General features: G+C 39.1%; 1 protein-coding gene across 6 annotated transcripts in view; it reads left to right on the plus strand.

Moving 5' to 3' along the window:
- Positions 1 to 14,459, plus strand: part of FRMD4B (FERM domain containing 4B) — a 320,596-nt gene that overhangs the window by 201,342 nt on the left and 104,795 nt on the right. For all 6 annotated transcript variants that reach the window (XM_072785429.1, XM_072785430.1, XM_072785431.1 and 3 more), the window contains 3 exons: positions 223 to 288; positions 2,089 to 2,183; positions 10,181 to 10,273. In XM_072785429.1, coding sequence (XP_072641530.1) covers positions 223 to 288; positions 2,089 to 2,183; positions 10,181 to 10,273 — 254 coding nt within the window. The remainder of the gene's footprint in view (positions 1 to 222; positions 289 to 2,088; positions 2,184 to 10,180; positions 10,274 to 14,459) is intronic.

The following is a 14,459-nucleotide window of genomic DNA, read 5'->3' on the forward strand; positions in this document are numbered from 1 at the left end:
TTTCTTCTTTTAAATCCACGAGCAAATTAACTAATTGATTGGTTAATTCAAGAGCTAATTCCATGTAGTAAGTCTGTTTATGATCAAGGCTATCGATTAACCCAACTGAAGCCATTTTTACTCTTGACTATATCATATGTGAAATAAACTATAAATTGAGTTCAAGGGTTTGCTTGCCAGCCCAGCCCCAGCCCTGATGCCACTCTTGTGTTGTCCCCACAGATGACAGAAGGCAGGCACTGCCAGGTACACCTCCTGGATGATAGGAGACTGGAGCTTCTGGTTCAGGTAAGTGTTGCCCACACAGGGATAGCCTATACTGATTCCCTCCATGAGCCTGTTTTCAGGTTACTCACTTATCTGTGTCAATGACTTGGGATTGTTTAAGGGGCCAAAGAACAGCTTCTAAGTCAGAAAACTTGATCTACATGTAAGAGTAGCTATAGCCTGGTGACATGGGTTTTAGACCCTTGGGATCCAATCTCAGCTCCGACACTCAGTAGCTGTGTGAACCCCCAGGAAGTGATTTGACGTCTCTGAACCTCTTGTTGGTAAACCAGGCACCATGTTTTCCTTAAAGGGCTAATGGGAGCTGCAAATCTGCATCCTGCCACTTTTCTGCTACATGACATTGTCCAAGTTAAATACCCAACTTCATTAGCTGTGAACTGGGATTGAGAATGCTTAGTTTTCCTCATAGAATTATGGCTGGAATCAAGCTAGATTATATTTGCGAATGAAATCTTTCTGTAGAATAAATGGGAGTATATGAGTGGGGGTTTTGGGGTTTTCTTTTCTTTTCTTTTTTTTTTTTTTTTTTTTTGAGTGGTGGTATTTTAATTGTTGATCCTTCTCTCTTTATTTACCCAACACTGTGGACCAAGGACCTTAAAAAAATTGGGGAAATTCCATCTGATAGCCACAACAGTAGCTACAGCTCAAACTCTTTCCCTTAACCAAAATCTAAATTCTTCTCCCTTCTGAGGCTCAGTTCTCACCCACTCTGCAAAGGCCTCAATTAGAATGAAAATAGCAGAGTCAACAGTGTTTCACCAGAGTAGACCTCTTAGTCTAGATGTCTGCCTGTTTGTTTCTTTTTTCTTCTTCTTTTTTTAAAAAAATTATGACCATTCTTTCTTCCCCAACAGCAAACATCCAGCTCTCAAAGCACCATAATGAGCCTTAAGCTGTTTGACTCTAAGTTCAGAAAGAGTCCAAGTAAATGCCCTCTTAGGTATCCCCCTTTCCTTCCTGCGTCCCTGCAAGTCAGGCATCCACTCTCACTCTGGATGCTCCCCCTGATTCCAATCCAGGCTTCTTGCCACCAGGCCCAGTGCTTCTCAAAAGCTCATAGATTAGATCTTTCTTCTAACTCAGTGCTTAGTAAACACTGGGGACAATCATCTATACAATGGGTAAAATTACTCCATCTCTAGAGAGAAATGAAAAGCTTCAGCTTTGGAATCAGACGGAACCAGGTTCAATTCCCTGCTCTTATTAACTGTAACATCAAGCCAAGGATCTAGTTTTTCTTTGACCTTGGCCCCCTCATCTCTAAAATGGCAATAAGAACCCCTATCTCATAGGCTCATGATAAGGACAAAATGGGACAATATATAGAAGGAGTTCAGCACTGTAAGTGGTAACCAGGAGTAGAGTAGTAGTTTTACCTGTGACCTCAGAGCCTTAGGTCTTCAGCCTTTTCAGCTGGCCCCCACCAAGCAGTTATTCCTACAATCCAGGTGGTGACATGTTTGATATTCTTTGTCTTGGTCACTAGCACCATACTACATATAAAAGAGTTTTTTTCCAAAATATCGTCCCTATTCCCCTAGGGGAAAAAGTAAGATACTGGACTGATTGCAAATACATGAAAATGATGATCTCATTGATGTTCCTGTTAAGATTTCTTCCTCTTTCCAATCTCTTGGAACATGCATAGTCGATTAACCTAAGCAGCAAAAGGGGGCGGATATATTTAAAAACAAACAAACAAAAGCTGCTCTGAACTACTTGGGGCAGAGAAGGGTGGTAGCAATAAGAGAGTAAGGCAGCCAAATTGCTTCTGATCACATTTTATTTTAACAGCCCAAACTTTTATCAAGAGAATTGCTGGACCTTGTGGCCTCACATTTCAACCTGAAAGAAAAGGAGTACTTTGGAATAACATTTGCTGATGACACGTGAGTGTTTTAATAATCTTTACTTGTTTACCTTTCATGTGGACTACCTGCTTACTAATCATTCACAATCAGCACCAAGGGGGAATGCTCCAAGAATTAGAATATTTCCTGCCTAAAGACTACTTAATACAAGATTTCTCTCCTGGGATTATTGCAAAGGGAGAAGAAAGGGAAAACTGATCACTTTTTTTTTAGATTGATTGATTGATTGATGATAGACAGAGAGAGAGAGAGAAGCAGAGACACAGGAGGAGGGAGAAACAGGCTCCATGCCGGAGCCGGACGCGGGACTCGATCCCGGGACTCCAGGATCACGCCCTGGGCAAAAGGCAGGCGCTAAACCGCTGAACCACCCAGGGATCCCCCACTGATCTCTTTAAACATAAATATTGTCTTAATGTTTTAGAAATCTATTGTAATGAGGTCATCAGTCTTAGTAGCCTATCTGCACATTTTTTGTACCATAGTTATGTATCAGTGATAGAAATACTAGATTGTCATCCACTTGTGTTTTGAAAAGAAAATTCATATTTTAGGTATTAGTAGCAAAAAGTTTAGAGGCAAATGTATTCTTTAAAAAAAATAGGGGCACCTGGGTGGCTCAGTGGGTGAGCGTCTGCCTTTGGCTCAGGGCGTGATCCTGGGGTGCTAGGATCAAGCCCCCCACCGGACTCCCTGCAGGGAGCCTGCCTCTCCCTCTGCCTGTGTCTCTGCCTCTCTCTGTGTCTCTCATGAATAAATAAATTAAATCTTTAAAAATAAAAAATATATTAAAAAATAAAGGCAGGGATCCCTGGGTGGCGCAGCGGTTTGGCGCCTGCCTTTGGCCCAGGGCGCAATCCTGGAGACCCAGGATCGAATCCCACATCAGGCTCCCGGTGCATGGAGCCTGCTTCTCCCTCTGCCTGTGTCTCTGCCTCTCTCTCTCTCTCTCTGTGACTATCATAAATAAATAAAAAAAAAAAAAAATTAAAAAAAAAAATAAAGGCAAATCTGTGGCCCACTTGAAAAATATATTTATAGTTTTAATCCAGAAAGAACTTTTCCACTTCCACCTAGGCCCATTTTATGTTACCTCTTTACATCTTTTTTTTTCTTCTGCTTACATTTTTTATGCCAGCTTGGACATTATATGAGTTTATCAGGGATTTAAATGCTTAGTGAAATGAGACATGTATATAACAATAAAATCATAAGAATTTAAAACTCCATGTGAAAAAAATGTGTTTGGTCTTACCAGTTCTTTCCTGTGTGTGTGTGTGTGTGTGTGTGTGTGTGTGTGTGTGTGTTATGATAGTCCAATTTGTCTACATTATTTGCAGCTTGATAGATTATCAGAGGAATTTTTCCTCTTTGTGGGGATAATATCCAAAGAGTTCTTCCAATATTTAAATTCAAGAAAATGCATTCCAGACACAAAATACATTGGCTTATTACCCAGCATTCTTTCTGTAACTCTCCCAGTGTAAATGTTTTTTCAGTTCTTTAGTTTAACCCCACAGGAAACAATCTCAACAAAGGGTTAATTTTTTTTTTTTTAACACCTTACTTCTGATTATTTCTAGCTTGAGTGAGCCACAAGCATAGGATTCCCCAGGGGAAATGTCCATGGGCTGGGATAAGGGCTGGGCAAAAGGAGGCAGTCACTTGTCAGGAGACAGAAAAACCTGAAAATTTTGATCCCAGACCCAGGATGCTTCTTGAATAGGATGTGACAAACCAGGAAAAAAAAAAAAAAAGTACACCAGACATCACCCACTTCACTCTGAGTCACAAAGTTATCAGTTCACCCAACAACTATTTGAGACCCTGTCTGATCAGTCCTCTGCTGGATGAAATAGGAAACGCAGGCATCCATTGCCCACGTGCTCTTAGCTGGAAAGACAAGGCTATTTCAAGTAAATCAGTGATGAAACACACACACACACACACACACACACACAGGGTTGAAAGTAACTGTGAACGCAACAGTTGCAAACAGTATAAGTTTTATGCAAACATAAAACCTAAAATACATAATGGCTAAGCTATATGGTTGAACTCTAAGTGCTATAAACACTGTAATTTAGAGAGATCACATAGGATAGAGGCTAAAAACATGAATATCAGAGTTATTTATTCACTAAAAAAATATTTCTTGAGTGCTCCCCAAATGCCAGGTATTGTTCTAGGTCCTAGAGATTTAGCTGTGCAGAACAGAGACAAGGCTCTTGTTCTCATGGAGCTTATGTTGCAGTGGTATGGTGTAGCAGAACAAGCAAATAGATAAACAAGAAATTATTTGAAATGATAAGCACTTAGAAGAACATGATGAGGAACACCTGGGTGGCTCAGCGGTTGAGCATCTGCCTTCGGCTCAGGTTGTGATCCCAGGATCCGGGATTGAGTCCCACATCGGGCTCCCTGCAGGGAGCCTGCTTCTCCCTCTGCCTGTGTCTCTGTCTCTCTCCCTCTCAGTCTGTGTCTCTCATGAATAAATAAATAAATATTTAAAAAAAAAAAAGAACATGATGAAGAAAAGCGGGGGGGGGAGGGGCAGTTTTAGATAGGATGGACCAGGAAGGCTTCTAGAAGGTGATGTGTAATAAAAGGGAACAACCAGTTCGGCAAAAGTATAGGGAGGCTTTCCAGGCAAAAGCCAGTGCAAAAGCCTTGAAGTGAGACTGAGCTTGGCTTTGGGGTTTTTTTTATTTTGTGTCTTTGAGTAAAAATCCGATATGACTAGAATATAGAGAGTAAGAAGGAAAGTGGTACATGTTAAGGGTTGAGAGGGAGGCAGAGAGTGGCTATTATAGGATTGTGGAGTGTCTCTGATACACCAGTGTTCTCATCGGTACATTGTGCATAATAATTGTACCTCTGTACAATGAAGACTACGTAAGACACACGTAATAGGGTGCCAGTAGTATTTACTGTTAAGTTAGGGTGGGTATAGCACAGGTACATGCTAAAAGGAAGCTACACCTTTTAGACAGGCTAAAAGGAAGCTGGACACCAGCAGTGAGTCCAGTGTCCAGAAGGGGGGCTAACAGAAGGCTAGAGTGGAATTTGCACAAGCCGGTAACTACAGATGGACAGAGAAGGGCAGGTAGACTTGAGGTGGAGGGGAGAGGAATGGGAGATGACATTCCAGGGAAGACTCATATTGTGGCCCAGTGCATGAAGCATGGAGATGAATATGGTGCATGTGTCCAGTGGTGAGGAGCCCGGCCTGATGGTGAGGCAAGATATGAGAGGGACAAGATCATAGGTGAGCCCTGTGTGTCATGTAGATGGGGGAGCACCTAGGCCACAGTAGGATGTTATGCACAGGAATTACATGATTTATGGCTGGTGTTGTAAGTTCCCCAGGCTACAAGGTTCGTGATGGGCTGGAAAGGGGGGTCCTGGCCACGTGGATGGCTTCTGGGAAAACTCTCGGATCAGGTGAGCATAACCAAACAGTGCATAAATCAGTCCTTTAGCTGTAAGACCTTCTCTTCAGATAGAAAAGGAATAATATGAATGACTTCCTTTAATGCCTTGGGCCACCTCCCCCTCCTTTGCTCTGGGATTTCTTTCTAAATCCCCTACTGGGAAAAGAATATCTCAGTCAAACATCTCCTCCGGCTCTCTCTTTTGGCGACAGTGGCTGATGGTTATAGTCTTTCCAAGAAGCCTGACTCCAAACTGTCTTTGGTGTACTCCCCTGCAAAGTGACAGCAGAGTCTATTTTTGAATTATGACCAGTTTGGAAGGTGTCTTCTGGCTGTAGCTGTGTTTATTTTCAGAAGAAGTAGGAGCTGGGCTTTGGGAGGGGGGAGGGAAGACTTGGCCATTTCCACCTTTCTGGGGAACAGGTCTGGAAAATTGCTTCTGTCTAAGGGTGTCTCCTTGGAATGTCTTGGTCACAAGCCTAGCTCTTTTTTCTTTGTCTGGTAAATATTTTTGGAAAGTATTTTCTTTCAGCACTCCCTTTCCCCCTCCCCCAGTAAAACCACTGAGTCAGATCCCTCCCAGGATGCTGTCTGAATTGAATTTCCAACTTAGATGCCACATCAGCCGTCTGCCTTTGGTGAACTTCTCCCAACAGAGTAAAGCAAAGCTGAAGGGGGCATTTTGTCAATGAAACTGGCCAGCTACTGTCTATGCCCCATGCCACAGGCCAAGAAGAGAAATGGAAAAATAGAATTGTGCAGTTACATAAGAAAAGTGGTGGTGGTGACCAACAAAAATAAATCCACGGTCCTATTGGATGGAAGGGTAGAGTTCCTTGAGATTACACTTGGAAGTACTTCCTGGTGGTCTGCGTGCAGAGGCAGTATTTCACCTCTAGAGGGCAGTCTCGCCCTCCTGAGGCAGCAGCCCTGAAGTTCACCAAAATGATTTCCATCCCCTACAATCCACTTCATTTTTAAAAAATTTCCTTGTTTTGAAAGGCTTTGCTGAATAAGCTTTGTTTACAAAAAAAAAATAGATTTCACAATACAATTGTGACTTTTGATCCTTATCCCATTTGATGGGTGTAAGATGATGGGCTTCTTGACTGATACATCCTAGTCCAAAAAAAAAAAAAAAGCGTGCTTTAGGGTTGACCCACACAGCTTGATAGAAGTGAATGTGGAGAATCAACTGTCTTTTTGAGATATTGATTAGATCTACTATATTTGCTGATGGAAAAACTTGAGAAAAGCAGGTTATAAGCATTAAGTTTGTTTTTTTTTTTTTTATCTGTCTCAAAGACTATATAAAAGAACACGTTAACTTTATATCTCAGTGATAGAGTTATGGGTAATTTTCAATTTTTCGTTCTTCTAATTTTGTCTTGGTGAGATTATGGATGAGTTTTTTGTTTTATTTTAAGGTTTATTATTATTATTATTATTATTATTATTATTATTATTATTTTAATAATCTCTGCACCCAATGTGGGGCTCGAACTCATGACTGCAAGATCAAGGACTGGTGCTCTTCCAACTGAGCCAGCTAGGCACCTCTGGATGGATTTTTAGCTTTTTTTTTTTTTAAGAATTTATTTATTTATTCATGAGAGACAGAGAGAGAGAGGCAGAGACATAGGCAGAGGGAGAAGCAGGCTCCTTGCAGGGAGCCCCATGCGGGACTCCATCCCCAGACCTGGGATCATGACCTGAGCCAAAGGCAGATGCTCAACCGCTGAGCCATCCAGGTGTCGCTCTGGATGGATTTTTTAAATCTAATTTCTAATTTATCCTTTTAAAAATTAATTTTATGGTACAAATACATGAATGTCTTTTTACAAAAAAAAAATTAGTATTATAATGTAAGCCAATCCCTTTTGATTACCTTCCTACTCCAAATGTTGCAATTAGCTCTGTACCCCTCCAGAACGATAAGAATTTCATCCATGTATAATAGTGTTTTAGTGTGCTTCTTTGGCTAATATAATTGATTGATGCCATATCTGTTATTATAGTACTTGTTTTGTTCATTCTTGGACATTATTCATGCAAGTTCATGTAAATATACATTGTGCTCTTATAATGCCATATCTTTCTTATATAAAAGCGAGAAGAGTGATTCCAAATCAGTCTCATATTCCCTAAGAAAACTTTCTTTGTACTATTTTATGGACTTTAAGACACATATTTGAACATGTCTGAAATTGGCATATGTCTTTTAATCAGCAATTCTAAACTGGATGAAATACGGCTGGAGAATCTCTTACCTTCTAGCCCCCAATACTGTTTGTTTAAAAAATATATATAATATATATATTTATTTATATTATTTAATATATATTTTTTAAACAAACAGTATTTCTAATACTGTGTATAATACAGTATTTACAGTATCATAGTATTTGTAATACTGTAATATAATACATATATTTTAAACAAACAGTATTTCTAAGAACTTCCCCCTTAGATCATTTGTATCAGTTTATGTATCTTTATAATATTCCTCCTAGGAAAGCTAGGGACAGGTATTGGAAGCCTCATCTTATAACTGCAGAAACAAAGACACACTTTTTCCAGTGTTGAGACTAGTAAGGGATAGATTCAGCCAAAAGTTATAAAAGCTGATTCAACCCTCTAGTCTCCTGTATACAAAATCCTATAGTCCAGGTCTGGGCTCAAATCTTGGCTCTGCCACTTTTTTTGCAACCTTATTATAAAATACAGCCTTAATACATAAAAAGTTTCGGCTCAGTTGGCAGAGAGTAGCTGCTATTATTATTGTTGTTACTATTATTATTATTTATGTCCACTTTTCCTATCTACTTATAATGAATACAGTTTAGAGTTTTCTGAGTTTTTTTTTTTTTTTTTTAATTATCTATTTAGAGACGAAAAAAGATGGAGGGGATCCCTGGGTGGCTCAGTGGTTTAGCATCAGCCTTTGGCCCAGGGCGTGATCCTGAAATCCCAGGATCGAGTCCCACATCAGGATCCCTGCAGGAAGCCTGCTTCTCCCTCTGCCTGTGTCTCTGTCTCTCTTTCTGTGTGTCTCTCTTGAATAAATAAATAAAATCTTTTTTAAAAAAAGATTAGAAAATATCTTCTCATTATAGGTTTATTATAACATGATACTCAACTACTATTGGCATGTTTTTAAGCTTTCCATAAACAAGCAAAATAGACTCTATGCCTTCCAGGAATATACAATTTAAAATGGGCCAACTGAGGACACCTGGGTCGTTCAGCAGTTTAGCACCTGCCTTCGGCCCAGGGAGTGATCCTGGAGTCCTGGGATCAAGTCCCACAACGGGCTCCTTGCATGGAGCCTGCTTCTCCCTCTGCCTGTGTCTCTGCCTCTCTCTTTCTCTGTGTCTCTCATGAATAAATAAATAAAATCTTTAAAAATAAAAGAATTAAAATAAAATAAAATGGACCGACTGGGGGCACCTGGGTGGCTCAATGGTTGAGCATCTGCCTTTGGCTCAGGTTGTGATCCTAGGGTTCTGGTATCGAGTCCTGCATTGGGCTCTCTGCAGGGAGCCTGCTTCCCCCTCTGCCTATGTCTCTGCTTCTCTCTGTATCTCTCATGAGTAAATTAAAAAATAATCTAAAAATAATAATAGTGAAAATAAAACAGACCAACTGGTTGGACACCCTTAGAAAGGTCCTGAAAACAATCCCAAGTCATAGCATCATCAATCCTTTGGACCCCTCAGAGGTCAAAATTTAAGGAGAACTGCTTATAGTCATGAATTTGCTGGGGCTCTTGAGTAAATAAACAAATACATGCTCAAATATTAGGAAGTCCATAATATATGGTATAGAAACAGCACTCAGAGAATAGTGACCCTGTACTTTTGAGAAAGCTGTATTATTGTTATCTGTGTCTGTCTGATTTCATAAAACCAGGGGTTTCTCCCTTCTTGACTATGTAAAATATTTCAGATATCATATTTTCAAAGAATTTAAAGATTAAGATGTTAAGTTTCACCTAGTTTTTTTTTTGTTTTGTTTTGTTTTGTTTTTACCTCCAGAGGCACCCAGTGTTCTCACTTTCTTGTTTATCCTCTCAGAGATATTTTATTTATGTGTGGGTGTATATTTTTAAATTTTAATATACTGTACTCACTGTTAGGCACCTTGTTTTTCCATTTAACATCATGTCTTAGAAGTTGTTCAAAACAAGTTTGTAAAGATACCCTCCATCTTTTGTATGGCCGGCTGCTCAGTTTAAATTAACTTTTTAAGCAACACCATGTTGGACATTTATAGGTAGTTTTGAGCCTTTTTGCTATTAACAACCAATGCTACAGTATGGGACTTTATATATAGGCCATTTTTCGCATGTCAAGTTTACCTTGGTAAATTTTTGGAAGTGGACAGTCTGCTTCAGAGGCAGATGCTTTTATAACTTTGGTAGTAATTGTTAAATTGGCCTCATTACTAGTTGTAACAGGTTATATGCCTACCATTCATGTATGACAGTAACTGTTTCGCCACAGTCTTGCCAACACTGTGTGTTATTGAAGCTTGCCTTGACCTCCTGTTTAATCCTTTTTCTTTGCTTTGCCCTCATAGAGGTCAGCAGAACTGGCTACAGTTAGATCACCGAGTTCTTGACCATGATCTGCCCAAGAAACCAGGTGCCACCATCTTGCACTTTGCTGTAAGGTATGTATCCATAGAAACATCCAGCATTCCCACCTCCCTTTAAAAAAAAAAATTCTGGTGATCAGATAGAGAATAAAAAAAGAATAGACCTATCAAAACATTATTACGTGAAAAAGATTCTCTACTGTCTTAGTCTGGAGACTAAGTTGCTATAGATACTGTGTAGAACTGTTTTCTTTGAAGATGAAGGATAGAACCATCTTCCTTTATTCCTCAAAGTCCTTGGATCAATTTAAAGCTGAAAAGCATAGGTAGTTTGTTTTAATACATAAGGCTGTTTTCAACTCAGTATACTTTTAGGATTTTTATAATTTGAAATATGGCAAACATTTACTGTTACATGTTATGTATGAAGGTTTCCTAGAGACTGTGGCAAGAACTGAATTTTATACAATTTCACGCCTTAGCTTGAATTGAAGATAAAATGCAAACAAACGCTCATGGAAAGAATTATCTTAACAGTGCAGAAATCTGAATTCAGCTTGCAGGCAGAGCAATTGCTGAGAAGGATGTAAGGAGTCCTTGACTTGTTCTCTGGCTCTGCTTGGGCAAGCCACTTACCCACACCTGTAGGCCTCCATACATATTTTCTCCAGAAATGGATGCATTCAACTCAATCAGTGATTTCTTAAAGCCAGCCGAAGATGGGAATAGTTTTCCACATGAAATATTCACCCTGCAAAATAAATAAAATGCTATAAAAAGTAATCTTGTGTCCCTGTAGCTAGCTTAAGAAATAAAACATGACCAATTTTGCCGAAAGCCCCTTTCTGTGCACTAGCAGCTTTCCTCGCTACCTGAATTTGATGATAAATTTCATGATAAGTTATTTTCCTTGTCTGAAGCCAAATATGATAAAATAAGCTAAGGTAGTAGATTTCCCAGGAATCTAAATAAGTTTTCATCAAGCTAGATCAACCTAAAGAATGTTTCTGTATTCTGAGCTTGTGTTGTCTTTGGATATTGCAATATGCTTTGTGTGAGGTTCCTGGCTAGCTCAGCAGGTACAGAGTGCAACTCTTGATCCCTAGGTTATAAGTTCAAGACCCATGTTGGGAAGTCTAGTTCAGAGGCAGATGCTTTTATAATTTTGATAGCTTACTTAAAAAGAGAAAGGAAGGAAGGAAGGAAGGAAGGAAGGAAGGAAGGAAGGAAGGAAGGAAGGAAGGAAGGAAGGAAGGAAGGAAGAGCAAGCTTTGTTTTATGACATAGTTGTAGAAGCTTCTTATTTTTCTTTTTTGGAATTTTTTTTACTGTGATTAACTGGCAAAATCATGTTGATTTACACATTTTTTTAAACTTCAGTCTGCTCCATGAAATCCAAAAGTATGGAGTAAGAGATCCTACCCTTTTTTTAAGAATCTTTTTTATATGAGTTATGATTGTCAATAACTGCTCCTCATGCGGGAAATAAAGTATTGACAATCCTCAATTTTTTTTCTTTTTTTTTCTTTTTTCTTTTTTTTTTTTTGCTTTTTGTTCTGATAGCTTGCTTAGAATTTCTTTCATACCACTAGAAAACATGTTTTTGAAACCCTGAAAGGAGGTAGCATAAATGGTGATTTGTCCAGGAGCATAGCTGATATGAAGAAATGTGTGGAAATCCTAAAGAAAAACAGGAGTTTTCCTGGAAAGAGTATGATGTAAGTGCTTGTGTTTGTAGAAAGGGGAGAAAAAGGCAAACGCAAACTAACAACCAGTAGGAAAAAGTGTGTATTAGTAACTAAGCAGGGATCAGAGCATAGAGAAATTTTAATCTTGTGTGTGAAAAAAAGGCTCAACATATATCAATGTTTTTTTTCACAAAAAATTATATTTTCACTGTAAACATTTCATATTATATAAACTTACTTTCCTCCAGCCTTCCTCCCTCCCTTCCATCCCCCAACACCTTCCCTTCTTACAGAAAAATAAGGATGACACATTGCTTGGTGACTTACTTTGTTTTTATCCTGGAGATTTCTCCTTGTGTATATTTTTTTAAAAAATCCACTTTATTTTTTTACACTTTCATAATTTAGAGGTCTGGTTTACTATGAAGCATTTAGGCTGTTTCCAATTATGTATATTTTAATGTAGGCTGTGGTTAAGATCCTTGCATTTTTGTCTTTGCACTCACGTGCAGTATTTATGCAGCTTAGTAACTAGTCAGCAAAATCCTCTGTCTTTGGAGAATTTAACAGATACCATTTATTTAGTTCTCTGTGAACTTGTTCTCTGACACCTGATACCTAGTCTAGTTTTGGTCTCAAAATACCAGGGAAGAAAACCTGTCTTCCCTTCTATTCAGTCATTCATAAGGCAGCCCTATCTTCTGGAAGCAGGTTCCTGAGATGCCCAAGTAGCCTGCTACTTGTTCCATGAGTTTCAGCACTTACTTGAGTGTTATCTCGAGAGTGTCCGTAATCACATGGCATGACTTTCCCTTAACTTCTTGTATGTTTAAAACCCTTATCGAGCTCTTAATTATTCACTTAATTTTTCTTCCCAACAGTATAGTGAGATCATAATAGTCTTTGTTATTATTCCAATTAAGTACTTGTTGTTAACTCCAACTTAATTAAAGAGATGATAAAGCAAAAGCACACAAAGAATTAAGTGAACTGATGGAGGTCACTCAGTGGAATGTCATTCTTTGGAGGCCTTATGAAAGAAGGGGGTTATATGTGCCCCTGTGAAGTCTGGTGTCTCTCAGAGGGCTTCTAGCCTCTTCTTTTGAGAGAAAAGAACCATTGGTGAGACTTACATCCCAATAGACACCACCAACAACCCTTGAAGTTACCTGTGTTGGCTATACTTTTAGTCATTGAAGAGTAGAACCAAAGATAGCTTTAAAAAAAAAAAAAAAAAGATTTTATTTATTTATTTGAGAGAGATTGTGTGTGAGAGAAAGCGTGACAGGGAAGAGGGAGGCAGAGGGAGAGGGAGAGGGAGACTGCCCACCGAGCAGGGAGCCTGATGTAGGGTTCAATCCCAAGACTCTGGGATCATGACGTAAGCTGAAGGCAGATGCTTAACTGAGCTACCCAGAAGCACACACCCCCTTTCAAAGTTTTTTTTAAAGATAGCTTTTGATTCCTTTTGGATATTGGTCACTACAGGAGCCTCTGGAAATGTCCAGGACCTCTTTTTCTTTTTTTAAGTATAGTTGACACACAATGTTACATTAGTTGCACGTATACAACATAGTGATTTGAGGACCCTGTACATTATCTTGTACTCACCACAAATGTAGCTACCCTTTGTCACCATAAAATGCTATTACCATTGACTATATGTCTATGTTGTACCTTTCATCCCTGCGACTTACCCATTCCAACTGAAAGGAGTCACCAAGATACAGTCACAAAGTAGTTAATGTACAATGACAAAAGATTCCCTACAGTGGTAGCACATTACAGGGATGTGCATCATGGCTATTTTCACTGCAAAAGGTTAAAAATATCCAAATGCCAACAATGAAGATTAGGTTCAGTAAGTTATGGTGTTCTTACAGTGAACAATTGGTCACTTTAATAAAAGAGATTAGATTTTTTTCTTTTAGTACATTGCATTTCAGTGTTTCCTCACAGGGAGAGGGGGTGCATATCTGAATCATCCTAGGAATTTTTCAAACTATACAATCATACCCTTCCAAACCCCAAATCCCCCACATTCCTGGCGCCCGGAGTCTGATACAATGCACTAGAGATGGTAAATGCAGTCTTGTTGAAGTTGGTTGTGACAAATAAACAGACATCGGGATAGAAGGTGATCTTGCAAAATGCTATAAAAATATAAGAAAATATCAATTTTTTTCAAGTTGTAGTGTTTATGAAAAAGTAAAAAACCATATAGTTTTGCTTTCAGGTTTTCTCTCTACTGATATGTACATTAACCCTGTGGCAGGCACTGGGCTAAATATTTGATGCCCATTGTCTCACGGAGTCCTGAGCTAAACACCGGGGTGCAGATCTGGGTGGGGGGATGACTTTCTCTTGGTTAATTCCTCCCAGGGTGCAGGGAGCAGCTCAGAAACACACACCACTTCTGCATGGAAGAAAGAAAACACTAAAGGTGAAGGGCACTTAGTGTTCCCTTTATGAACTTCAGGATTAAACCTTTGTCTTTTCTTCAGTTACAAAAGCTCAGTGATACATGCTAAATATGCTTGTGACACCTGAGTGGATAGATGCCCCATAATTTA

Source organism: Canis lupus, chromosome 19 (genome assembly GCF_048164855.1).
Source record: "Canis lupus baileyi chromosome 19, mCanLup2.hap1, whole genome shotgun sequence".
NCBI classification, from domain to species: Eukaryota; Metazoa; Chordata; class Mammalia; order Carnivora; family Canidae; genus Canis; species Canis lupus.